This window comes from Eulemur rufifrons, chromosome 2 (assembly GCF_041146395.1).
Source record: "Eulemur rufifrons isolate Redbay chromosome 2, OSU_ERuf_1, whole genome shotgun sequence".
Taxonomy (NCBI): Eukaryota; Metazoa; Chordata; class Mammalia; order Primates; family Lemuridae; genus Eulemur; species Eulemur rufifrons.
The window spans coordinates 21994231-22022230 of NC_090984.1; the positions used below are offsets into that span (position 1 = coordinate 21994231).

Here is a 28000-nt window from a genome sequence, read left to right on the forward strand (position 1 = left end):
GTGTTCTTGGTATTTTTCTAATCGATTTATAGCATAACTCTATATGTTAGGAGAACTTGTTATATGAGCTGTAATTTCCCCAGTGTGATATTCCTTTTGAACTTGCCTTTGGGATATTGCTCAGCGGAACTATCTATTTTTCTACAAATTTATCAGTCTTTGCTTTTAGGCTCCTGGGTTCTGTGTCTTGCACAGAAAGGAACAGCTCCCCCCCCCCCCCCCGCCCCCCACACACCTTTTTTTGTCGGTACAAGCTTAGAATGTCTTGCTGGGTTCTGTAAGGAACAGGACAACTCCTGCTCTCCAAGAGCTCCCAATTTTAGGGAGACACAGAATAAACTGACGATTACAATTGTGTTGTCATAAATAGCAGGGGGCACAACGGGAACCTGGGCAAGGCACCCAATCCACTCTGAGTCAGCCAGGGAAGGCTTTCTGAGGGAGGCGGCATGCAGGTACGTCCAGAGGCACGTACAGAAATCAGCCTGTGCAAAGGCAAGAGGCAAAAAGCAACACGGCTTGTTCGACTGTCCACTCTGGCAAGAGGGCAGGGAGCCCACAGGGCTGGCGTGGGGTAAAGGGAGGGGCCAGAGGGGAGGCAGAGGCCAGACCACTGAGGGCCGGTGTGTATTGCCCAGGAGTCAGAGCCTAAGCCAGAGGTAGTGAGGGGACAGTAGCGGGACTCACCAGCCACATGGAGGAAGAGCTAGAGACAGCCCCAGGGGGAGGCGGGGCCCCGGCTCAGAGGCTTCTGCCCCTTGAAGTACAGGCTGCCAAACAAGAGTGTCGATTTCAGACCTAAATGTTCTGTTCTGTCAAACTTCCAGAATTCTATAAAAACCATCAGGGAAGCTAGCATCCTCTCTAAGAAACATTTCTACCCAAGATGATGACAACTTTAAGAGCTTGGACCCTTAGTGGGGAAAGCCGTGGTTGTCACTCCCCGTCAGCACCTCACTGGCAGGTGGGGGCAGCTAAACGCAACTGCCCACACCTCTTAGCTCTAGTCTGGCTCAGGGGACACCAGGGGTCTTCAGGCCCAGCCCATGCCCATTCATCCAGACCCCCACTCAAATTGGGCAGCAGAGATGCAGGGCTGCCGTGGGTGGGAGACGGAGTGGCAGGTCCCCAGTGACGAGGCCTCCAGCTGGCCTGGCCCGGAGATATCTCTTTCCTTCCAGCCGACAAGCCTCAGTCCTGCTGAGTAGCCACAGCTGTTTTCAGAGCTACGAGACAGGGGCCTGCAACCTTCTCTTCTTTGATGGCCTTTCACACAGGCGTTTTGTGGCTGGTCTCCCTGGGCAACTGTCTTCCCTAAAGTGCCCAGCACAGAGCTGTGCATGATAGGCATCAGTAAACGTAGTGGTTTCTGTTGCAATTGGACAGCCTCCCCATTTATAGCAGGTCGCTGAGGGAGAAGAGGGGTGATGTGGACAGGACAGAAGGCAAAACCATGCGAATGCGACTCTGGGATTGTTTCTGGATGTCAGTCTCCAGGCTCTTCTCATGCCCCACCCCTGAACCAGCCACAGAGATTGGTTCTTGATGCCACCACTTTTAGTCCTACTTTCTTTAATGTCCTAAGGCAATTCTATCCCAAAGGGTCCCATAAATCAAGTGCTGTGGAGATAAAGGCTCTTGGAGGCTGCTGGAGCCTTGGTTCCAGCCAGCAGGCTTCCTGGTCCCAAGTCACCTCTACCCTCAGTGCTTGCAGAACACGCACGGGATACCCCCTGTGCCTGGCCTGGAAGCCAGGAGGCCAGGAAGCCAGCCCCAACCTGAACCCCAGATAGGCAAACAAGCTCTCCACGGTAGCCAAACAGCAACTAGGTCAAAAGCAGGGCAGGGAGGGTTTCTAGGCCAGGGTGCACGGCCTGTCTGGATCTACCTCCCCTGTTCCGGCATACTGTGGGGGGCCCAGACCCCCAGGCACCCTGCTCAGGTGCAGCCAAGCTGGAAGGATGAGGATAACAGAGAAAACCGGGAAGCAAGCAAGGGGCCTGGGACCCAGGGCAGGTTCGACCCTGTGGTGCTTATCTGTCACTTGCATAAAAGGCCATGTCAGCTTAAGGTCCAGGATTCCATTTTTCCCAAATGAGACAGGCTATTTCAGTAAATGTTATGAAAGCTCCCTGGGATATATACATGTCCAGCTTCGACTTCCATTTATTGGACATTTACTATGGTCCAGCCACTCGGGAGGGTGGGTATTTTGCACACATAATCTCATTGAATCCTCTTAACAACTCCATGAGGGTAGGTTAATGATATACAGGAGGAAAGTGAGGGTCAGGAAGGCTAAGTCCCGAGCCAAGGTCCCACTGCTAGTAAGAGGCAGAGCTGGGATTTGAACTAGGGGCTGTCCAGCTTCAGAGCTCTTTGTCGTTAACCACCACGTCCTATGGGGACTAAGGAGTGCTGGTCAGTTGTCAGCCCGGACCCTTCCCCAGCCTCGCCTAGCAACGCCCCCGATCTCTGAGACCACAGACAGGCTGCAAAGGAAGGAAGGAGTCTCCTAAATGGGTATTGTCATTATTTCCCAGTGCCCCAATCTCATGGCCTAGTCTGCAGGAAACCTCAGAGTCCTGCCAGTTCACAGGCTTCTCTGACTCCGGCAGCCGAGCACCCCACCAAAGGGCCAACGCTGTCACGGCTCAGCCAGGGCTCCCCAGTTGTGGCGTTTCCAGACGAGACGTAGAAGTGAGGTTTCCCCACCACTCGGTCCTTCTCCCGTGAGGACAGCACGGCAGCCTGCTCACCTGACCTGCTGCCCCCATTGCAGGAAAAGGTGGGCAGGGGCTCCACGCAGTAGCATCTCCTGGTTGAAAGAAGCTGGGAGCTGGGCCTTCGGTGCAGTTTAACCTGGAGCAGGTCCAGCACCTGGGAGGCTCAGAGCAGGCCCAGGCCAGGTCCCTACCAGCAAAGGGAGGAATCCTCACCATATGTTGCCAGCGTCCATCTTCTTCACCAGCTCGGCCTGAACTCACGCTGAGTACGGAGGGACACACGTGACCGAAATCCCAGTTCAATTCTGCTGGAAGCCACCATGCTGGGAGAGGACTTCTTTCACTTTGTCCACAATGGTCCCCACCTCAGCCATGGCCCCCAGACCTAGGAGCAAAGTTCTGCTGTGGCCAGATGGTCTACAGACCCCCACTTACCGCCCCTGAGTGCTCCACCCCAGAGTCCGAGGCCTGAGAAGGCCCAGTCTGTCTCTGCCTGCGCCGGCCCCGTGAAACCCCTCCCGAGACCCAGGCCAGCCCTGGGAGTCATTCCCGCAGCCATCAGTAACTGCGTGGGGGCTGCGTGCCGGGGACTGTAGCAGGCCCTGTACACACGTTACCCCATTTTAGTGGGGATTGTGATTCCCATCTTCCAGCTGAAAAAGCGAAGCTCAGAGGAGAGTGGTTTGCGGAAGCCACAACAGGCCGGGAACTGAACCTAAATGTGACCCCAAAGCCGAGCCCCTTCTGGGGCCCTGGGCTGTGAGCCTGGCAAGACGCCCACCTTGGTCTCCACACACCAGCTTCTTGGCCACACAGGGGATCTCAACGTAGCCGAAGGCCTTGAGCCGGTCCACCTGCTGCGCGGTGATGGGGTGCTCCCACATGGTGGTGTTCATCGCCGGGCAGAACAACAGGGGCTTGCTGCGGTCCCAGGCCCGGATGACACAGGTCTGTGAAGAAGGGCAGGGGGAGGGGGTGTCCTCGTGCTCTGCCTGCCACCCCTCTCCAGCCCTCCAGGCTCGCAGCCAGCCCAGCGATGGGCGTGGGATGACCACACAGCCTGTCTGTGGGGAGCTGTCTCATGTCCCCTCAGCTGTGTCTCCTTGCCCCTCTCTGCCTCCCCACAGGCTCTAGCACGGATGACTGACCTTGAGCCCACAGGGGGTGCTCAACCAGTGCTCACAACGCCTGGTCAGCTCCAGCAAGTCTCCCCTCCCGTGTGGAAAGGTCTCCCTGTACCCAAGCCTAAGCCTTCTCCACAGGGACTCACACCTCTCAGGTCAAGGCCACCGTGGGGAGAGGCAGGCTTTGCAGTTCACCAGAAAGCTAAGAACTAAGAACCAGACTGCGCATCAGACGGGGCCCACGCAGCCGACACCGGCTCCACGTCTAGGACAACGAAAGCCTGGGAGTGAAAACACCTAACGTGTGACAGAAGCTTTCTCATATAAATGACCTCATGAACCCACACTGTGACCCTATAAAGAAGGTGCTGTCCCATTTCGCAGACGGAAGCTGCAGTTCCCGGAGAGGTGAGCAGTGATCCGAGGTCACCCCAGACACCAACGCTACCTATGCAATGTGCGCTGCACTGCGCAGCCTTAGCGGCCCCCGAGTCTGGGCCATCGCACCAAGTCTCACACTCGACCGAGCCGCTCAGAGTCCTTAGAGCTGTGGGCTTTGGAATCTCGTAGCCCTGAGTTCAAATCCTGGCTGTGCTGCCTACCGCCAGCTGTGAGAACCTGGACAGGTTACTGAGTGCTGGGTCTCAGCTTCCTCTCTGCAAAGGCCCCTCCCTGGGCGCTGTGGGGACTCAGGTGAGAATGTCTTAGAAGCTCTTAGCACCGGGCCTGGCACAAAGGACAGTGGCTCCTACTCTCACCACAAGCCCAGGCTCTCTGGGCGAGAGCCTCCTGGGGAGAGAGAAGCGCCCCTGTGGTCTGACCACTCTGGACACCTCCCCCAGGGCCGGGAGCCCCTCGGGGCAACAGTGGCTGGAACACCCCTCCCATGAAATGGGCCCATCTGGGAAAAGAGCTGGGGAGTCCAGAGAACAATGTCAGAACAGGCCAGGCCTGTGCCTGCCCGCCTTGGTGCCCCCGCCCTCTCCTGGGGACAGGGAGGAAGTGGACAGCAAACAGCCTCGGGATCTGGCTGCTTGCGTCATCCCAGACAGCAGCGTCGGTTTCCCATCAAGCCCTCTCGGTACAGCCACCGGGCTACGAGTGGACAGTTTCAGTCACAGTTCCTCTTGGCCCTGTGCCACCTGCCACTTTTGCAGAAGCCAAGAGCATGCCTAGAAGAGCCCCTTGACTGTGCGTGGGGTGGGGGTGAGGGCTGGGCTGGATTCTCTAAGTGCCCTCAGCACAAAGCACAGCAACCGGAGCAGAAAGGCAGCACCTCCGCCCCACGGCGTGTCTGGCCTCCCCCACACCTCACCTCACCTCAGAGCTCAGAGCTTCCTGGACAAACCACAGCTCCCTTGAACCCACCTGCAGCAGGAGGGGAGAGGAGGGCTTTGGTTCCCACGGTCACTCCCCCGGCCAGTGCTGTGTTCGGCTTAGGCAGGGGGAAGGCCTGGACCCCGGTGGGCAGCCAGACTGGTGAGGACGGAGGCTGCCTCCTCCTTCCTGATCTGGTTGCCTTTATAGCACAAACAAGGCTCCAGGGACTCAATGGGCCACGGGGCAGAGGAAGATGGAAGTTCCCAGGCCAAAGGCTGGGGGCCAGGGGCACAGGTCCACACCTGGCATGCCACCCTCACGGCAGCCCAAGTTCTGGGCATCGGAAAGGGAGAAGATCTGGCAGGGGAGGAAGCGAGCTAAGCCTCCTTGCATGGACATAAGGAGAAAACATCGACTGAGACAGGACACAGCCACACACCAAGGACACTGACAGTTCAAATTTCGTAAGATTTGAGATTCCCTGAAATATCTGTGCCTTCAAGTGAAACCCTTTGAGGCAAATGGTCTGTGGGGTGGTCTGAAAACGTGTTCCACTGCCCAGCCAACTCTGGAGGAGGGAACCCCAAAGACTCCTTGGAGTGATGGCAGCTTTGAAGGAAAAAGGAAAGCAGTGCTTTCGGGAGCAAGGAAAGGGACCTCAGAGAGCTGGCCCAGGCCAGGGCTTAACTCCGGAGGCCGGTGTGCTTATCACACCACTGCCGCCCACCGGCCTGGACGCCGGGTACGATGGTGCCGCTCACACACAACTCCGACCCAACTGGATGAAAATGGCCAGGGCCTCCCCTGTCCCAGCCGCCCAGTTGGCCCTGGCACTGGCGGCCAGGAAGCCTTCTTGCTGGCACTGCTCCCTGGCCCACCCCTCGCTGCGCTCCCCACCCGCTCCCGGCCACACGGGCCTGTGCTGCTCCTCTTCTGCCCGCCCTGGCTTTTCTGCACATGACGCTTAAACCACTAGCAGATTCTCCCAGGATTGCCTTAAGGGCCCACGACAAGCATACAAGGACGTTAACCTCATATCTGATCCCGAAAAATCCTGACCCAGCTTTGTTCTTCACCTTGTTCCCCATGTTAAACTCTGAAAACGCCTGGCCGTTTGTGAAAGTAAACTTCCCAGTTAGCTCACACACGTACCAAGTGTCTATCCAGCGCCTGCCACCTGCCCAGCACGGTGCGGGGTGGCGAATCCACTGTCCAAGGACAGACTGGGGTTATTTAAGGTTGGACCACTCACCAGGGGATACTCCCTCCCCACATGCATGGTGGCCAAAGCCCCTCTCCTTCCAGACTGTCCCGTGAGCCCTCAGCACAGGCCCCCCCAGTACATGGTAGGTAAAAACTCAAGAAATGGTGGGGGGATAAGGGAGAGGGAGGAAGGAGAGGAGAAATCATGCCCACGTATTCCTGGGATGGCCACATAAACAAAGGCAGCTCCTCTTTAGGGGCACCAGCTCCCTGGCGGTCTCTTAGGCTAAGACAGTCCCCACTTTGGGCTTCTGTTTCCTCCACCGTCAATCGACTCATTCCTCACCCCGTCTTTCTTCGCTCTTCCCCTAATAGATAGGAAAACTGTATCTCAGCCTTGTGGCTAAAGCTTTGAGGGAGATATGTGATCAGGAGAGACCCATGAGGAAGTCAACCCCCTATCAGACAGGTGCGCCAGGCGGGCGGTGGCTGGCCGAGCAGCGAGGGGCAGGTGAGAGGTGGACACCCTGGAGAGCAGCAGCGTGTCAGGTAGATCATCAGGACGGGGCTTCTGCCCACTCGCTGGAGAGGACGTGAGACGGGGGGGGGGGGGGGGGGGGGGGGCGGGGCAAGGGGACTACATTCTCCTGGGCCCACAGGAGGAGGTTTCCCTGTACAAGGAAGTCTGCAGCTCAGCAAACTGGGACTGAGGCCCAGGGAGGGATGACGGTACCAGGGAGTCACTCACAAGCAAACTGTCACAGATGCCGCTGGCCACCTTCCCCAGAGTGTTGGCATCAAGAGGAGCCACCAGCATGAGGTCTGCCCACCTCCGCAGGTCAATGTGAAGGACGGGGTCAGAGCGGTGCTTCCACATCTGGCAGAGGGGAGGAAACGGGGTCACTCTCCCAGCGTGGAGGAAGGGGGGTAGAGGACCAAAGCAGGCCAGGCACCGTAAGTTAGGAACCCGAGTGGACCACTGACCCACCCTGCCCAAGGCCGACACTGTTCCCTCTTGCAGCTAAGCCGGCGAGCACTGGCCGTGGAGCCGGCCGCCTGAGAGAAACCAGGCCTGAGGAAACAAATGCCCCTTGTCTCCCTGAGCTATTCCCTTTATGGTTTGGTTTTCAAGAGAACTGACATCTGGCAGGGAACTCCTGGCCTGTCTGCTTCAGGCGGATGCTTGAGTTGTCCAAGCCAGTGGAAGGGTTCCAGGGCGGTGAGAAACGGCGGGGGTGGGGTGGGGAAGACAGGCCAGCCAGAATGTTCTAGGCTGAGTGTTTGGAAACGCCTGGCAGGGAACCCCTGTGAGGTCCACACTCAGCGTCTGGGGGATCTGCCAGGGCCCCCTCCCTCCGCAGGGGAGCAGAAGTGGAGCCCGGCAGCCGTGGGAAGACAGGCGCTCCCTGACGCTGGGAGCCACGTGGACAAGGGTGGTGGGAACAGAGCTTCTCTGTGGTTTCATCAGCCCAGATAAGTACAAGGACACTCAACCTCAGGCACCAGGCCAAAGCCCAGCTCCGCCTGGGTGGGAGGGGACTGTGGGCCTCCTGCAGGCCAGAAGCTAGACAGATGTTTTCCTCATCACCTCTGCCCAAAGGGCCCTGACTGCTGCCTTGAGCCCAGCCCGTCTGCTCTGGCAGCCACACCGTAGGCTGCAGGGAGGGCCGTTCCGTCCTGCTGGTGGAAATGCAATGGAAGTCAGCCCCAGGGCCCCGGCACTGACCTCCCATTCGTCAGCATCGCTGTAGAGGGTGACAGGAACGTCCTGGGGGCTGTAGAAATGTTTGGCTCTCTCAGTTGTGACCACTGCTACTTCCAGCTGTCACCAAGAAAAAGTGGAGGGAGGGGGAGGGAGGAAGGGAGAAACTGTTACCATCAGCCACAGGCCTGGGGGGGCGCCCGAGGGCCAGGCAGGCCAGGGCTTTCTTTCCAGCCTGGCTCTAGAGAGGACTTTTCCTCCTTGCAGTGAGCCCGTGTTTGCATAGCCACTTCCGCTGTCACCCAAAGGTCAGGCCCTGCCAGGTGTGGCCGTTTCACTTCCCTATCTGAGGGGTTGCTCAGGAATGAGTCACCAACTGTCCAGTGTATATAAAGCGGCAAGCTCCTGCCACTCAGGCAGAGTGAGGCCCAGCGGCAGAGTCAGGCGGGTGACGGGAAAGAACCTCAAGACAACAGGGCCACAGAGGCCACGACAGACAGCAGGGGCTGCCCGGGAAAGCTCACGGGTCCCGAATGCTGTGCCACCCCGCGGCCCTGCCCTCCACAAGCCAAGGGAGCTGGGGCCTGGCACACCCTGTGCACATCCAGGGCCCCGTGAGAAAGCGCAGCCCCTTCTCGTACTTCTAGGAACGAGGCCTCGTGGGCTCAGGCTGCAGACAGGTGCCAGGAAAACCCAGCCTGCGTGCCCTGCGCTCGTGGGGTGAGAATGAGGTCTGCCTTCACACTGCCCATTTACTAATAAATGACCAGTGCAAACAAGGGTACGTGTAACGTGCTTAACAGAACAAACGGCTGTGAGAAACAGCACAGGGGAACGGCACTGGCTGGGCTAGCCACCATTTGTGAAACAAGATTTTAAACTAACAAGCTGGCAAAGAGAAGGGGCCCAGAGGAAGTGGCTGGGCGGGAAGGGTGTAGGAAACCACATCTTCAGGGGAAACCACGTAGTCAGGAGAGGACATTCATCCAGGAGAAAGAAGTGTCAAGGGTGACAAGGGCAGAATCAGGGACTAGCCAGAGCAGTGGTCATGGGCAGCAGGGTCCGCGCCAGATCCAGCCTGCAGACACGCCGTTCGGCCTGAACAAGGTTATCAACATTGCTGAGCTAACATACACAAATTGAAAGATTTCACTCAGAAAGTCCGATTTCTTAGTTTTTTTGTTTGTTTGTTTGTTTGTTTTTGATGATAGAGGTTACGGTGGTGTACAGCAACCTCATGGCTCACAGCAACCTCAAACTCTTGGGCTCAGGTGATCCTCCTTTCTCAGCCCCCCAGGTAGCTGGGGCTACAGGTGTGCGCCACCACACCTGGCCAATTTTTCTATGTTTAGTAGAGACGGGGTCTTGCTCTTGCTCAGGCTGGTCTCGAACTCCTGACCTCAAGCGATCCTCCCGCCTCGGCCTCCCAGAGTGCTAGGATTACAGGTGTGAGCCACTGCGCCTGGCCATTTTCTTTTTTTTTAATCCATAAAAATGTTTATTAAAAAGGAAGATGAAATTAATCACTTGCAGAACAAAATAAAAAGGAGTCACCTGCGTGAAGAGATTACAAATGACAAATCTATTATAAACTGCAAACCTCCTCCTTACACATTTACTTCGACATTTCCTGTACATCTGGCCAAAATGTCACACACTAAATAGCTATTAATACATAAATTAAAACTGAAGTTTTCTTTCTTCTTGTGTACAGTTCTCAGTATTTATCACTGAACTCACTATTCACATATGATCCATCTTAAAAAAAAAAAAACAAGAAATAAATTGCAAAGCAATGACATCAGCAAGAATTATTTTTTGTGATGAAAAGAAACCCTTTTCCTTCCCCATAGATTAGTAACTTAGGATATGACATTTTTCAGTGGCAGTACCAGATTCACATTCTCACTACAAAAATTATTTATTTGAAGCAAAATGTTTGTAGGTTGAAAAAAATTTAGTTATCCATCTGAACTTGAACCTGAAGACAAAAAGGCCATGTTGTGGGACTAAAGGGCACTCACCCCCACTCAACCCCATCACCTGCCCACAGGGGACGCAGTCAGCTTGGGGCCTGGCCCTGCTGGAAAGGCAGACACGTCACTGGGACGAGCGGGGGTGTGACGGAAATGCTGCACGCCCGGCCGTTGTCCTGGCTTCTTGTGAAAGCCTGGAAGCTCTGCTGCTGCTGACGCACAGGCCCACCTGGCAAGGACTTGGTGCGTGGAGCAAGGGCTGCCTCTTACTCATGCCAGTTCCACTAGTCCCCACTGGCCCCTACTGTCTCACTGAGGACCTGTTCATTTGTTTCCCGCCTGTGGTACAAGGCAGGGTGGGTGACACATTCCGCTCAGCACCTAGGAGCAAAGCTAGGACCAACAGAAGTCTCAGAGAGGAGGACTGAGGAAGAACTTCAGAAGGTCTGGGGTTCCCAGCGCTACTGACTTATCCATTCTCTATCCCGCGCCCCCTTAGAATCTACCATCCTGGAACTTGCAGAAAACCTCAGGGACATTTTTTATAGGTCCTTTAAACCAAACCCTCACTGAGTGCTGGAGTCTCCTCTGGGACATCCCCGAACAAGCCTTGTCCAGTCCTGAATAAGATGGCGAATGAGCAGGGCTGCCTACCCCTCCCTGGAACCCAGCCCTGGAGATGTCACTAGGCCAGGGAGAGCAGAGGGAAGTGGGACTGTGCTGAGCTTCTGGTCTTCTTCACAGGAAAGACACAAGACAGTGATAAAGTAATAGGCATAAGCATGAGAAGGATGATGTATAACTTTCAAACCAGCAGAAGAAAATTCAATCTACGCCATAAAGGGCAGGAAAGGAGAAAAAGAAACAGAACACATAAGTAAAAAGGATTAAATAAAATGTCAGAAGTATAATAGTATTAATAATTAGAGTAAATATATAAGGAACTAAACTCCCTCAGTCAAAATTCGGATTCTCATCTTGGGTGTTTTTTAATCCATCAATATGTTGTCTAAAGAGACACATTTAAAACAAAAGAATATATAAAGGTTAAGTAAGGCAGATTAAATTCTGTTCCCTCCCAAAAGTCCACTAAAATAGAAGTAATTTTTTTTTTAAAAGGTATAAACTCCCAAATACAAAGAGAAGAGAAAAAAACACCACCAATTAAGACATGTCAAGGCATTTTTGGAAGATGGAAGTGGAAGGAAGCATTAGCAGATCAGATCCTGCAAAACCAGATTAGATTAGAAAACCGAATGCCAAGAGCCTCCAAAGTAGCTGAGACAAGGCCAGTTAGAGGCACACAGCCAAGAAAAGCCTCAGGACCTGCAGGCAGTGAGGACATGGGGAGGTGGGCAGGTGGCAGAGACAGACAGGAGGACCCCCAGGTCTCCTCCCGACCCCAGGCAGCTAGACATATTGCCCTTCTTTCACCCCAGCAGGAGTTTGAGTTGCCAAACTTGGCAACACTTGGCACCACACAGGTCAAAGAAGGGGTCCCGGAGTAGAAGTGACTACCTATAGGACCCGTGCCCTCTTCCCCTAATTGACCCTAAGAACACAGGGTCTGCCAGGCAGGAGACTGGTAGCGTCTTTTCTGGAAAAACCAAATGACCCTGGGAATAGAGGGGTGCGGTAGGGAGGGAAAACTTCAGGCACTAAATTCAGAGGTCCCCCAACAAAACGTTTCATTCCCAGCTGAGTATCCGGCAGCGAAGTCCCTGGAGTGAAGACGGAGTTGCCATCAGCTTCCGGTACCCAAATAAGAACAGCAAGGAATATCAGATATTTGAGTAGAGCCCTCTAGCAGGAAAAAAGAGATTACACAACAAACGGAAAGTAGAAACTCACAGGCAATGCAGGGAGGAGAAAACTTAAAAGATCACACCCAAGAAACAAGAACACGACACTTTTTTTTTTAAAAAAAAAAGAACATTCAGGGAACAAAAAAGAACTCTTGGAAATTAAAATGATAAATTGTTAAATAAAAAACTCAATACAATCCTAGCACTCTGGGAGGCCAAGGCAGGAGGATTGCTCAAGGTCAGGAGTTCAAGACCAGCCTGAGCAAGAGTGAGACCCCCATCTCTACTAAAAATAGAAAGAAATTATATGGACAGCTAAAAATATATATATTAAAAAAAAAACTCAATACAAGTTTAGGATAAATCTCCCAGAAAATAGAACAAAAAACTGAAATGGATCATAGTAGGAAAAAAAGATGAGAAAACCATAAGATCCACCCAGGAGGTCAAAAATCTGACTAATCATGAGTTCCAGGAAGAGAGAACAGAAAGACAGAAAGGGGAAAATCACGAAAGAAATACAATAAAATTTCCCAGAAGTAAAGAACACAAAGGTGGGAGCCATTTACTCTGCCTGTCGGGGTCCCAGGAGGTGTCCCCACTGTTAGGTTCACCAAGACCTCAGTATCACATGCCGAGTGTCTGTCAACAGCTGAGCCCATATCAGCTCTTCTAGCCGCCACATCCCCCTGCTGATGTATATGGAGTTTGCAATCAGCAAAAACTTGAAAAAGTTCTCACCCCTGCTGCTGCTAAGCCACAAGCCCCAGACTTCTATCCGAGCAGTTACTTTTCTGGTCCCCAGTGCAGGCCCTCACATCTCCCTGGTAAATGCCCTCTTATCAGACTGGCCCACCGTGTGCTCAGTCTATGGAGAGCTCCTGAGAGCTCAATCCTGTTGTTCCTCCTGGCCTAATATTAGACAAAGTATTTGTGGATTTAGGTGAGGCCTTTGATGGAATCCTAGGACCTCTACTGGACCACTTGGGGACGTTGTCAGCATGTTTATAACCAGTGGAAGACCCTCCTTGGAAAGTGTTTGTTCTTGGTTCTTTCTCACCCCCTACCTCCTCCACCCCACCCCCAGCCTGTGGACCTCGTGGAAGGTCTCTGCCCTTGACCTTGTTCTGGTCATGATTGGATTAGTGTCTCTCAGGGCTGCTGCTGGTGGTGCTGGCTGAGGGCAGGCCAGGAGGAACAACATACAATAAAATCGGTGTGCCTTGTTCCTGGTGAGCGAGCCCAGTCCAGCTTTTCTCAACACTCGTAAGCCTCATCTGTAGTAACTGTGGAGCCCACCTCCTTCACCTTGTGGATAAATGGACATTAGCCACCTCCAGCCCTTGGCCCCTCTGTTGCTTCCCACACTTCCTGTAGGTCACCAGCCACAGCCCCTTGACCTCGGCACCCCAGGTCAGGACATGAATTGCCCAACTTGGGTTCAGGTCCTTCCCACCACTGCAAGCTCAAAAGCGAAGATGAAACAAAATGGGACTCAAGGACTCCCTCCCACTTCTTCCTGTCCCCTGCCAGTGTCACACTGCTGGCCTCCAGACCAGGCACTGTTTCATTGTTCTTCTTCCAAAGATGTGTGGTAGCTCTCCTGGTCCGCCTGAGATTTGCCGTCAGCTGCAGCTCACTCTGGTGGCCTCTGGACCATACTCTCCTTCATCTCTAGTTACATGTCCTCCTCTCCAACTCCTCCGACAGAGGGCTTCAGGTGGCCGCGTCAGTCTCTGCTCCCATGCTGCCTTCTTTTCCCCGTGGGACCGCCATCTTTCATGGCTAAGAGATTCCCAGCCATCCTGGACCATCTGCTACTGAAGAACACCCCAGGTCCATCCCTCTCTATTCTGACATTTGGAAAGCTGCCTCCTGAAGATGTAGTACCCACACTCTGCCCAACTCCCACCACTGGCCGGTTCTCAGAGTGGAGGACCACACCTAGTGCCAGCCTTCAGACACATGCCCAAATTGGTAACAAAATAACACCCTGCTCAGGGGCTCCCTCCTCTTTCTCAGCTCGACCCTTTCTTCTCTCCCTACACCTGCCTCAAGGTCTCAGAGCCTTCATATTGCCTCCTAGCCCCATTACCCACTGGGAAGCCCCAACCAAGGGTCCTGTTAGGCCTCCCACCCTGGGCACTACCCCTGCTTGAGGTTTTCCCTCTGAGCTCTTTGCCCAGCCTCTCAGCCGATTCACTCTCTGGCTACCCTCCCAGGTTGTACAGTCACACTGTCAGGGAGCCTCCTGGGGTCAAGGTCTTCACCTAAGGAGTAATGTGAAGAGTATGTGATGGGCAGTTCCTTCCTGATGCCCCTTCCCTGAGCTCACTGAAGCAGCTGCCTCTCCTTGGCAGTGACCCTGACCCCAGTGCTGTCTGGCAGGACCAGGCTAGTTTTTCTGGTTTTAGAGAGATGTCACCTGATCTTATTCATCAGTCCTATGAGCTTTGTTCTTTTATTTTCATTCACCCCACCAACAGGCTCTGAGTCTGAACACATTTTTTGAAAAAAGCATGTTGTTACCTTCTACAATACTAAATAATTCAGACTATTTGCTTATTTACCCTGACTTTTTCCCCAGCAAATGCCAAAGTGCCCTGGCAGGGCAGAAACTCCCTGAAGGCAGGAACTTTCCTTGGCTTTCTCTTACATTCTCTCGGGTCCTGGTAGGAGAGTCTCCCATACACCACAGAATTCCTGAAAGGCAGTTCTATGCTTGGACCCCTGCTGGAACCCCTGAGAACAGTTTTTATATCTAATTTTTTTTTTTTTTTTTTGAGACAGAGTCTCACTCTGTTGCCCAGGCTAGAGTGAGTGCCGTGGCGTCAGCCTAGCTCACAGCAACCTCAAACTCCTGAGCTCAAGCGATCCTCCTGTCTCAGCCTCCCGAGTAGCTGGGACTACAGGCATGCACCACCATGCCCGGCTAATTTTTTCTATATGTATTTTTAGCTGTCCATATAATTTCTTTCTATTTTTAGTAGAGATGGGGTCTCGCTCTTGCTCAGGCTGGTCTCGAACTCCTGAGCTCAAACGATCCGCCTACCTCGGCCTCCCAGAGTGCTAGGATTACAGGCGTGAGCCACCGCGCCCGGCCTAATTTTTTTTTTTTAAGAGATAGGGTTTTGCTCTGTCATCCAGGCTGGAGTGCAGTGGCATCATCACAGCTCACTGCAACCTCAAACTCCTGGGCTCAAGCAATCCTCCTGCCTCAACCTCCCGAGTAGCTGGGACTATAGGCATAAGCCACCACACCTGGCTAATTTTTTTATTTTTGTAGAGATGGAGTCTCATTATGTTGCCCAGGATGGTCTTAAACTCCTGGCCTCAAGTAATCCTCCCCCCTGAGCCTCCCAAACTACTGGGATTAAAGGCGTGAGCCACCGCACCCAGGCTATATGTAATATTTTGAACCTGAATCTCTTTGTGTAATGTGACTGAGGCTTGGCCAGACCCTATTATATAAGCTGCCTGCATTTGGTCTAGCATTTATAGAGATTCCTCCCTGAAAGCAGTTGGAAAGTCTGGTTTACTTTTCTCTACTGAGAAAAACATCAAGAATCCTAATCTGGATTCCAGGGCTCCTTGGAGAGTCGGAGAGGAGAAGTGGAAATAGATTTTGGGGTGGTAACTCCACGTCTACTTAAGGCCCCTTAGTCTGGCCGGGCTGCTTCTGGGGTAGATTGTCAAAGGAACCCGTGGAAAAGTACTTTACAGCCACATTGAGTTTCTACCTCCAACCCCATCCCTGGCCTCTACTCACTAGAACCATGAGCCACTGGCACCACCCCTAAGTTATGACAACCAAAAATATCTCCAGACATTGTCCAATGTCCCCTGGGAGGTGAAATCACCCCACTTGAGAACAGCTACTCTATAACATTATCCAGAACTCTCTGCAGTGACGGAAACGTGCTGTACAGTATGTAGTCACTAGCCACATGGGGCCATGAGCACCCGAGATGGGGTTGGTGTGACTGAAGAACTAAATTGTTAGTTTTATTTAGTTCTAATTAATTTAAATTTAAATTTGGGCCAGGCATGGTGGCTCACACCCATAATCCTAGCACTTTCGGAGGCAGAGGTGGGAAGATCGCTTGAGGTCAAGAGTTTAAGACCAGCCTGAGAAAGAGCGAGACCCCATTCTACAAAAAATAAAAAAATCAGGCCGGGCGCGGTGGCTCACGCCTGTAATCCTAGCACTCTGGGAGGCCGAGGCGGGTGGATTGCTCAAGGTCAGGAGTTCGAGACCAGCCTGAGCGAGACCCCGTCTCTACTAAAAATAGAAAGACATTATATGGACACCTAAAAATCTATATAGAAAAAATTAGCCGGGCATAGTGGCGCATGCCTGTAGTCCCAGCTACTCGGGAGGCTGAGGCAGTAGGATTGCTTAAGCCCAGGAGTTAGAGGTTGCTGTGAGCTAAGCTGACGCCACGGCACTCACTCTAGCCTGGGCAACAAAGTGAGACTCTGTCTCAACAAAAAAAATAAAATAAAATAAAATAAAATTAGCTGGGCATGGTGGCGCATGCCTGTAGTCCCAGTTACTCAGGAGGCTGAGGCAGGAGGATGGCTTGAGTCTAGGAGTTTGAGGCTGCAATGAGCTATGACGATGCCATGGCACTTTAGCCTGGGTAACAGAGTTAGATCCTGTCTCAAAAAAAAAAAAAAAAAAATTTAAATTTGACTGTGGTGAGCACTATCATATTGGATAGCACAGCTCTGGAATATTAAAGTAAAGGAGAAGAACCTTGCTGGAACGCACAGCTGAGGGGCTGAAGAAGAGCAGGCGTTTCCAGTAGGGCGTGTGATGAAGCCTCTACAGGAGGCTGAGAGGATTCTAAAACGGATGCAGCAGCCATGGCTTAACTTGTGACAAGGCAAGGAACCCAGAGCTTCTGTGGCTCAGGCACACACAGCAGAGGACCCTGACGCTGGGCCAACAGTGCTGACACTGGCATGCTCCAGATCTGTGCCCAGGGCCTGGTGAAGCTAGCACTAACCTGAGCATGGGGGTGGCAGGTACATTCTAGGAAAAAGGATTCTTGGTGCCCAGTGCAGCTGGCACACGAGGTGGGGGAGCTGTGGAGGAGGTGGCCTCCTTAACAAATCCCCGAGGGAGTCCCGGTTGGCTGAATGGGCATCCTGATGGCCCAGCAAACATTTACTGAGCCCACTGATGGCATGAGTAGCAGCTCTGCCCTCAGCAAGGGCTCAGTCCAACAGGCAGGTGGGGCACATAGAACACTCACTATAAGGCAAGGCAGGCCGGGTGCAGTGGCTCATGCCTGCAATCCCAGGACTCTGGGAGGCCAGGGTGGGAGGCTCGCTTGAGATCAGGAGTTCAAGACCAGCTTGAGCAAGAGCAAGACCCTGTCTCTACTAAAAAATTAGAAAAAGAAAATTAGCGGAACAACTAAAAACAGAAAAAATGAGCCGGGCATGGTGGCGTGCACCTGTAGTCCCAGCAACTCCAGAGGCTGAGGCAGAAGGATCGCTTGAGCCCAGGAGTTTGAGGTTGCTGTGAGCTAGGCTGATGCCACAGCACTCTAGCCCGGGCAACAGAGTGAGACTGTCTCAAAAAAAAAAAAAAAAAAGCAAGGCAGACCGAGGTAAGAGTCTGTGATTCCTAGGGATTCTCATCTTCACAGGACTGGTGAGCTTGAGGGGAGAATGAGCTCCGGATCTGAGCCCCTCAAGTTCACTCACTAATAGGACTCAGGAAACCTGGCCTCAAGCCCCAGTTCTCCCACCTCACTCAGTGGAAGGTCTTGGGTGAGTCCCTCTTCTTCTGTCCCTGGTTCCCTTATGAACCATGAGACATTTGGACCACGTGGTCTCTAGGGGCTCATCCAGTTTACTGTACCATCCCAGCCCTTTTGTGATCCTTCTCCCCCTGCCCCCCACACTCTCTCATCACCCTCCTCGGGGGGCGGGGGCTGGTATTCTGTTCCTAACAGCCCCTCCTTGCCAATCCTGTGCCCTTCCCCAGCTCAAGAAAATTCTCAGGACGAAACCAGAGAGGTGGTCTGCAAGGCTCTCCACAGGCGCTGCTCTGAGGTATCAGGGAAAGGCCTGGGTGCAGCACCCTCTGACCAGTGGTCTACAGAGCTCACCCGCTAGAGAAGCAGGCGAGAGAGCTGCCGGGAGGGGAGGAAGGGGCCAGACAAGCCAGTGGGGGCACAAACAAAGGCCGCAGAGTTTCCGCAGCAGGACCACAGAGCAGGCAGGCAACCCCTGCTCAGAAAAAAAAAAAAGGAAAACCCCAAACCAGGCCTTGTGTCGCCTTTCCTCAGTGAGCATTGGAAAAAAAAAAAAAAAAAAGCACAAAGTTACAAAGAACATTCCATAATACTCCACCAAAAGCCCCACTGACTTAAAAAAAAAAAAAATGCACACATAGGTTGAAAAATTAAAACTGAACAGAATGAAACAAAATAAAAAATGTAAGTCTCCATTCCTGTCCCGACCCCCTACACAAGGACAACCACCTCCAGGGGAAAAAACTGCTCACAGTAACTCACATATGTGAATGTCCAAAAGGAATCATGCTATACACCAGGCACTGGCAAATTTTCTCTGGAAAGGGCCAGATGACAGCTTAGGCTTTGTTGCAACTACTCAACGCCACAGTAGTATAAATGCAGCCACAGGAAATATAGATAAATGAATGGAGTGGCTGTGTTCCAATAAAATGTTACGGATGCTGAAATCTGAATTTCGTATCACTTTTATGTGTCACAAAATATTATTTTTCTTTTGACTTCTTTTAACCATGTAAAACCATTCTTTGCTGCAGTTTATACAAAAATAGGCAACAGGGCAGATTTGGCCTAAGGGGCACAGTTTGCTAGCTCCTACACCTTGCTTATTTCATTTATATCTTGAGGATAGTCCCACATCAGCACAGAGAGATCCACCCCATTCTTCTGAACCACTGTCTCCTAACCCATTGAGAGGCTGTACAATAAGCATACTCTATTGTTGGACATTTTGTTTGTTTCCACTTTTGCTTTGAAATTATAAACAATGCTACAATGAATATTCTTGTACATCAGGTGAACTTTTGTAAACACACCCTGCAGGATTTAATCCAATGGGTAAATCAAGGGCTATGAACATTTTTAATTTCTCTAAATTAAAATTGCCAAACTCCAGGAAATCAGAATTTATTTTATACGGCATATGAACAGGGGGCCCTCTCTCCCTCATCCTTGACAGCCCTTGGATGTCCTGACACACATCCTAGAAAAGATGCCTTCTCTTAGCCCAATGCCTGCCAACCCCGAGTGGGAGTTATTCTATACCTCTACAAACCCCCTTCCAGCTCTCAGTCATGCTGATACGGGCCCTGGCAAAAGCCAGAACGGTATGTCTTCTCCTCCCAAGTTTGAAGGGTATGGGTGAGGAGTTCAGGAAATGCCACCCCAAAATATGTCACTTTGGTGTGCTAATTATTTCAAACTGAGGGCAAGTGGGGAACAGCAGATGCAGGGAGGGCTTTTTATCTGCCTACAGATCTCAATTGTCATGAATCCCCACCTGGGAATCTTATCAACTGGGGAAGATTAACCTATTGACACCTCCTCGCCCAGCACAGCTTTTATTAACTGATAATTTTGTATAACAGGACAACCTTTATTCACCACACATTTCCTCCCCTCACCCTCCCATAACTTGTGTGGCCACCACCCCCAGAACCCCCAAGCCCCTATTTCTTTCTGTAGCTCAGGATGCTATACAGGCTGCAAACATCTGACTCTTCTTGGAGTCTCACATTTTGTGGGACTCTCGTACCTTAGGTACATAATCAAATAAGGTTTTTCTCCTGTTGATCTGTTTATATGTCAATCGAATTCACGGCCCAGGCAGGGAACCTAGAAGGGTGGAGGGAAATCATTTTTCTGCTAACCCAAGGAAAGAAACTCACTGGGCTGACAACCCAGACCTAACTGCTGCCCGATCACACAACTGCAAACACCCTGAAACTCATGGGCCCCAGGACCACCTCTCAAATTGCCTTTGGGTCCTAGTCCTTTTCGCTCTCACATCTAGAATCTTCTAACACCAGTGCCAGAAGAGGTGCTGGAGATGGATCACTGGGGTACCTGCACCTCCTTCACTGCACAGATAAGAAAACTGAGGCCACAGAGAACTGACTTACCCGGAATCCCAGCCCCAGAAATTCTCCATGCTCAGCTGCCTGAGGATGGCTGCCCCCCTCCCCTGCTCCCCACCGCACATAAAGGCTCCAGAACTTCTTTGCCAGTGGCTACTCTCCCCAGCTGCTGGTGTGTGAAGCTCATGGCTAAACCCACCTCTCCCCACCACCCCGCGCAGTCTCCCTGGTCTGGCTGCCTCCCGGTCAGTGGCTCTCCCAGGATGTCTGGACGTACTGGTGAATCAGGAACAGCGACGAACCAGATCCGCGGAATCGTTCAGCTCCCTGCAGCCCACAACCCAGTTGCTCATTTGCCAGTCAAAATCTGTGCACCTAAAGGAGCTCAGGAAAGGCTCGAGCATGGGAACCGCAACTCAGCCGGCAGAGAGCTGAAAGTGACTGCTCCATGGGACAAGATGCTCCTGTGGGTGACGGTGACGGGGCTTGGGGGACAGGGAGATGAGCACCATTAGGGGTGAAGGGGAGTGCTCAGGGGAAAGGCCACCACCTGGGGACAACACTAGGCAATCCAGGGATCACCTTTGCTTACCAATAACACACCAAGCAAAGTTGGGCTAGGTGAGCCATCTACCTGCAGGATGAAAGGGAGAGGGCCCCCGCATGAGCTCTTCCCACGTGGGGTTGCCCCAAACCACGTGGCTGGCCCAAAGGACATGAAACACGGGGAAAGGCGCGGGCGAAGGCCAGGAAACACACGCTGCTGGGTGCTTCAGTGTGCCAAACTCTGAGCCCAGTTATTGGCAGAATCATCCCTATTTTAAAATGAGAAAGGCAGGCTCCAAGTGGCTGAGTCAGGGGAGCCCTCCCTCCGAGTTCAGTGCCCTCTGGCTGCCTCACTCCAGCCAGGAAGGGAGAGCCAAGTCCTGTTCCAGACATGGCCTGTCCCCTCAGGGGGCCCAGGCTAAAGGGCCTGGGGTGGGCTGGAGAGCCTCCCTGCTCCAGGCAACCCCTTCCTTACACTCCCATAAACACTGGCTGCGTGGGCTGGGAGGAAGTGGTGGGGTTGCCATTTCCCTCCGCTCTGAGGCTGCCCATCTGTTTCCTGGGATAGGACTCCCTGCCCCCACCCACCCCCAGTCCAGAAACTCACTTGCTCTGGGGCTCTGGGAAAAGGAAACTGCATGGCTCCCTCTCTCCCCAGGGGGTGGTGGCAGGGTTCTCAGCGCTGCAACTCCTTTCAGGCCTCCCACCCTCATGGCTCTAGCTGGCCAGCTCCCCCAATGGCTCTGGGCAGCACTGCTCCAAAAGCAGAGTGCCCAGTCTCAGAGCAGCCACCAGACTCTCCTCCCTCCCCACCCTGGCCTGGCTGGCATCCCTGGCTGGCAGCCTCACGATTTATCCCAGCCTGGGAGTGGGGTGAGGGGGGTGACTTTCTGGGTGGAAGTCTGTGGAAAGTAAAGAAAAGTGAAACACTTCCCAGCCCAGCCCCTGCTGTGGGCCCCACGTGGCCATCTGTGAGCGAGCACTGCCCCCTGCTGAACAGGCCAGATCCAGCTGCCTGGGCCACCCCACGGTAGGCGCTGGGCAGATACAACCAAGGAGAAAGCACAGCCTGGGCCCCAGCGACTTCACAACGACCCACAAAAACTAGCACCTAGTAACACAAACAGTGCCTAAGCAATCTGTGCTTCTACATCAAATGAGTTTAAAACAAGGGGCAAAACTACAGGGGCAGGGGCAGGCAGGGAAGGCTTCTGAGTGAAGGGTTTGTGTAGAATGAAAAGATAGGCCGGGCGCGGTCGGTGGCTCACACCTGTAATCCTAGCACTCTGGGAGGCTGAGGCGGGCGGATCGCTTGAGCTCAGGAGTTCGAGACCAGCCCGAGTAAGAGCAAGACCCTGCCTCTACTAAAAATAGAAAGAAATTATATGGACAGCTAAAAATATATATAGAAAAATTAGCCGGGCATGGTGGTGCACGCCTGTAGTCCCAGCTACTCTGGAGGCTGAAGCAGGAGGATCGCTTGAGCCCAGGAGTTTGAGGTTGCTGTGAGCTAGGCTGACGCCACAGTACTCTAGCCTGGGCAACAGAGTGAGACTCTGACTCAAAAAAAAAAACAAAAAAAAAAAAACAAAAGACAGACAGAGAAGCAGAGAGAGCAGAGCAGCCTGGCAGGGGCCCAGCCAAGCAAAAGCCACCAAGGCAGGGGATAGAGGGTGGGGGCAGCAGGGGATGAGACAGACCAACAAAGGGCCCTGGAGGCCAGACGAGGAAGTGGGGCTACTGCCTGTCAGATTTCACATGGTTTAAAGCTTTGAACTTCTGCACCAGAACCCCCAGATATAAAACTGATCCAAGCTGAAGCAGTCTGGCCAAGGACGGGGGACTAGAGTCCCCAACCCCAATACACGGTGATGGTCCTTAGGGCATCTCTGAACACCTGAAGGAGCAAAATTGGAAACCAGAACTGCGGGCCCGAGGGAAGCCCTGAGGTTTCAGAGCATTTGACTGACAGGACAACCGTGGGACCTAACAAGGAGGACAGAGCCAGTGTTCAAGATGGAGTGAAGTAGGGACGGGGGGCCCAAGGCGGCAAAGGGAACTGAGAACTTGCTGCATTTCTCCAGCCGGCCCTGTGCCCACACAGGACCTCTTGGAACCTCAGGGTCACCATATGGGAGTCCAAACCCTCCACTCACCAACACACCCTTTCCCAGTCCCCCCCACAGTCTGTCCACACTATCTAATCTGGCTGTTGGCAATACTGTGCACTGGTCTCTGTCGCCTGTATCCCCCGCAGACCAACACACACAGACGACCTCCACAAACACAAGAAAAAGAAAACCCCACGCACTGTAGAGAAATGGGCTGACCTCGGGGAGCAGCACTCTCTCGTGCCAGAGGCTGCTACGCTGTCCATTGAGGATACTCACCCCAGGAATGTCCAAAAGCTGTGACACCAGAAGAGGCAACTTCAGGGCTGCAACACTCCCAGTGACACCCACGAGAACATGGAATTTTCTCTCCATCAAGGGTGCAGCAGCGGAACATGAGGCCTTTGGTTCCATGTGGGGTCTGGTGGCTTCAAATTCTGGGAGCCTGCCAGGCCTGGGCTCCATGAAGCTCTGTCAGGATTTGGGATCTAAAAGCAGAACAAGGGGCGCCGCCTTCCTTCACACATTCCACCAGGAAGTACTGAGCATCACGTGTTGGCCCCAGGCCAGATGCTGTGGGTGCTGAGGTGGTCCACAGTCCCAGCATCTGGGAGACACAGTTTGATAAGAAAGCCAGACACCCTCCCCATATATGGCCAGTCACAATGCAATGTGGCAAGTGCTGTGAGGAAGGGCTGCACCGGGGGTGCTGTGGTGGCCCAGAGTGACTCTCAGGAAGTGACACTGTCACAGCAAAGATGACATTCAGGTTGAGTCCTGAAGGACAAGTAAGTTTTCCAGAGAAGAAAGAAATAACCTGGGAGGAAGGAGAATCTTGCGCAGGGGAAGCGTCCTGCGGGAGGCGGGTGGGTCTGGGAGGCAGGGAGCGGCCCGGCACCGAGGGTGATGTGGGGCAGGCAAAGGCCAGGAAGTAAGGCTGGAAATAAGGTCGAGGCCAGAATGTCAAGGGCAGAAGGGCTGGGGAAAGTTCTGGTTTCAGAAAGACGGTGCTGGTGCTGGCGACAGTGTGGAGGGGGCCTTGCTGGTGGAGAGACCAGAGAGGCAAGAAGAGCTCTGCAGCAAGCTGACTGACCAAAGGAAGTGGAAGAAGGGGATGGGTTCCAAAGACGCTCGTAAGATGGAACCCTAGGCTGAGATTTGCCCCATTCTCCCTGTCCCTGTCCCTGTCCCTGTAGATAAGGCTGGGCACCACCCTGAAAATCAAAGCCCAGGGAGAGAGAAGCATAAAAGGGATATAGGCCGCCCACGAGAACAGCTGGCTGGTTTCTTCCTCTGGCTCTCAGATGATGCTAGAAGTGCGTGCTCATGATAATATGGCTGGCGGACACACCAAAACCAACACTCGCGCCGGCTGGGCCAGCAAAACATTTGTCATCAGCAACAGTCACTGAGGACCGATTACAGCAAGCACTGGGTGAAGGAATTGAGGAAGACATGGCCGCTGCCTTGGAGGAATCTGCAGATGAGTTTGAGGAGACAGGAGTCACACCTAAAATTATTTGTGTTAGGTCCTTCTCTGGGATGTACCTTTTTGGTGATCACTGGCTCAATCTGTACATTGGTTTACTTGCCTCTCCCCTCACCAGCAAGCTCCCTGAGCGAGTGACCAGGTCTAACTGCCAACCACCAGTTCACCATCAGGCGGTCCTGAACATCTGCTGAATGAATAATAAATTGTACCCAAGGCGGTGTGAGGCAGGGGATAGAAGCCTGGCCTGTGACTCAGAAGCCCTGGACCCTTGTCCATGGTTGTGCTCCCGACCTGGTGTATGACCTTGGTCCAGGATCATTCCCTCGTTGGACCTATCTCTTCAACTGAAAAATGCAGAGGTAGGACGAGGTGATCTCTGAAGCTCATTCCAGCAGAAACCTTCTAGGCCAATGTATGAAAGACAGTGGTAAGGGACTCCCTGTACAAGACAGAAGGTTCTAGAAGATGCACTCAAAAAGGACAGGATCAGCAGGGAGAGGGAAACCCAGGCAGACCCCAAGGGAGAAATGCTGGTGAGTCATCCAATGGCTACATCCAGGGCTGGGCCCCCACAGGGGGCTCCTCTTCACTCACAGGCCCCTTGGCTCCCTGGGGCCTCTCTGCCCCGTATTTGACTTCAGCACTTAAGCGCACACCCATGTGAGCTGAAGGTCATGTTTGGCTTCATTATCCCACTTATCTCACAGGCAAAGACCCTTCTCAATAGCAGTTAAGCACAGGCTGGTTTCCTAGAGCCAAAATTGCCCAAAGTTCCATTTAGCAGCAATCTCAGTCTCTGCTCCACTTCAGGGCCCCAGCCAGAGCCATGCTTGGCCAGATTTGGAGAACTGAGTCTATGCCAGGGACTAGGGAGCCCTATTTGCAACTGACAAGGTCTAGAGGGCCTTCCAGCCAGCTTCTCTCCAGAATACGTCATCAGTAGGTGATGGAGACACATTCCCAGTTCTCTAGGGAGACCTACCTGCCAGATCTCAAACCCTGACCCTGACCCTGTCCACCCCAGCCAACTGATGCTAGGACAGAGATCCCCACAAAACCAAAAGCTGAATTTCATCTCTATAGCCCTTAACCTCTTCCCCATCAAGCTGCTCTCATTCCTAGGGAACAGGTTATAGAAATCATCCATGCTTGGGGCAGGAATTCACACTGGTGACTTACATTGCTTCCCTACAGCAGGTAGTACAGCCCAAGATATACTACTTAGTCTGCTGTGCAAACTTTGCTTAGGACCAAAGCCTACCTACCTTTCTAGAAAAGAGGGTGGTTATGTATGCACGAGTATGTGTGTATGTGAGAGAGGGAGAGAGAGAGATACTTGAGGAAGTGAAGCTGGATCATTTAAACAACATTTGGAGGCAAGGTCAAATCAATCAACCTGAGAATCCCAAGGAGGGTGATAAATGACAGGCATCCTTTGTTTTCTCTCAAAGAGGACCAAATTCCAAACCAACAAGTCTGTTACTCTATTTACACAGCAAGGGTAGCCGTAGACAGTACCTCACCTGCCTGGGTTCTGCTGGACTCAGGAACTTTTTTCTTTGAGACAGAGTCTCATTCTGTTGTGCGGGCTAGAGTGCCTAGCTCACAGCAACCTCAAACTCCTGGGCTCAAGCAATCCTCCTGCCTCAGCCTCCCGAGTAGCTGGGACTACAGGCATGAGCCACCATGCCCGGCTAATTTTTTCTATACATATTTTAGTTGTCCAGCTAATTTTTTTCTACATTTTTTTTAGTAGAGACAGGGTCTCGCTCTTGCTCAGGCTGGTCTCAAACTCCTGAGCTCAAACAATCTGCCTGCCTTGGCCTCCCAGAGTGCTAGGATTACAGGTATGAGCCACCACACCCGGCCCATGGGAACTCTTGAGAAGCAGAGAGCAGGCAGGTGGGTTACAGGGCTGAAGGCCTCAGGATCCCAGGGCACCAGCCATGTAGGTGAGCAACAGCTAGAAAAATGGCAGCTTCTCTGTCCTTTAGAAAGACAGGGCCAGACAGAGCAAAGAGCCTGGGCTTGTGAAATCTAAGTCTCCTTCCTTGATGAGTTTAATTCCGAGCAGAGTAGAGGTTTCAGGAATACCTGCCAGTCACAAAAGGGGCAAAGGTGGGGCCAGGATAGAATCAGGGCCAAATAAGGGAGCAAGGAAAGCAAGACCCAACAGGGCATAAGCTCAGCCTAACACAGGAAAGATGAGGGATGGGGGCCTACTACCTACAACAAAGGAGAACCAAACAAGGGAAGTGGGCGGGGGTAGGCAGGGATTCCAGACCCATTTGGAGCCCGAATCCTTTAGCCTAACTTCAAAGCCCCTCTCTAATGGCCCAGGCTTCGGCTCTGGCCCCATCTCTCTCACCAGTCAACACACTCTACTTTCCGCCCCAGAAATAATGAACAACTTGTAACTTCCCAAAGTGTCACCTGCACCAAAACCCAAGACAAATTAAAAGGAGTCCCATGACACAAGGACTCCTTCCCTGGATCCTAGAAGCTAGGATCCCTTCAAGGAGAGCTCAAGGCCTTGGCATTCTCCTAACAGACTACCCTTCTCTCAAACCAGAGGCAGACACACTTGATTCTGCTGCTCCTGGAATCCCAATTAGGTTCCCCCACCAGGGCCACATGTCAGGGAGATATATATGGTCAGCCCTCCATATCCACAGTTTCAGCATCCATGGATTGAAAATATGTGGAAAAAATAAAATTAAAATTAAAAAACAATAAAAATACAAATAAAACAATACAGTATAAGTATTTATACAGCATTTACATTGTATTAGGTATTATAAGTAATTAGAGATGATTTAAAGTATACTGGAGGATGTGCTTAGGTTATATGCAAACACTGTGCCACTTGATATTTAATATTAATATAAGGGACTTGGACATCTGTGGATTTTGATATCTGTGGGGGATACTGGAACCAATCTCCCATGGATACCAAGGGACAATATATTACACAAATACACACACACACAGGCTACTAGAGAGGTAGTGGCTGAGTGTCACTCCCTCCCAGACACTAGGAGAGATTCGGAAAACCCCTGCTCCAAGACACCCACAACTTCCCCAACTTGAGAATCTCTCCTGCCCATTATCTAGTACCTGCCTCCAAATACTGCAAAGGACAGCAGGAAGCTCTTTTCTGACAAAATCTGGCCTCATTCTAATTTTTGAATGTCATGCAGCACTTTTAGGCGGGCCTAGGGATAATTCCAACATCCTATGGTTTTCCTTTTTCTATTTTACCAACTTTTGAAATAGTTTGTACTTTGAGTAGCCCCTAATCGTTTTTTGAAGCAGGTTCATGATTTCTAGCGGGGCGGGAGGGAACGGTAAGCGGTAAGTGTGAGGAGCTGACGGCCACCTTTTAAACTAGATCACATGGCACTGGACATATGATCGCAGAGCAGCACAAAGTCGGGATGGGCGGGCACAGCTCAAGGGCCCTGCTGCTCTTGGCGGCCTCACCTGTACAGACAGGAAAGTGAGGTCCCACAGACTGCACGGCCCCTACACACACACACACACCCCTGCGTGCAGAGCTTCGCGGGCATAGATGGAAAAGCCAGGACACTCACAGACACCGCCGCGGACCCACGCTCACAGCCAAACCTCCTCCAGCCTCCCCACCCGCCCGCCGCGAGGACCCAGGATCCCAGCCCGCCTGCACGGCTCACCAGCGCCAGGCGCGTCTCGGGGCAGCCCCCAAATATCGCGGCATTTCGGCCGCCCCGCCCGCTGAATCTGACTGGCGCGCAGCCTCACGAGAGCACCTGGCAGGCTACGTGGTCGCGCGGCCTTCTGGGAGTTGTAGTCCACGTCTCTGCCTTCTGAGAGCAGTAGTCCACTGGA

The 28000-nt window shown here is 52.7% G+C and overlaps 1 protein-coding gene across 1 annotated transcript; it reads right to left on the reverse strand.

The window, feature by feature from the left end:
- Nucleotides 1-743: 743 nt before the first annotated feature.
- PPCDC (phosphopantothenoylcysteine decarboxylase) lies at nucleotides 744-27872 on the reverse strand. The gene is made up of 6 exons (XM_069457302.1): nucleotides 27826-27872; nucleotides 22921-23129; nucleotides 8100-8195; nucleotides 7122-7250; nucleotides 3508-3676; nucleotides 744-3111 (listed from the first exon to the last, which is right to left on the reverse strand). The coding sequence occupies exons 2-6, from the start codon at nucleotides 23104-23106 to the stop codon at nucleotides 3026-3028; spliced, it is 666 nt and encodes a 221-aa protein (XP_069313403.1). The 5' UTR covers nucleotides 23107-23129; nucleotides 27826-27872; the 3' UTR covers nucleotides 744-3025.
- Between the last annotated feature and the right edge of the window lie 128 nt (nucleotides 27873-28000).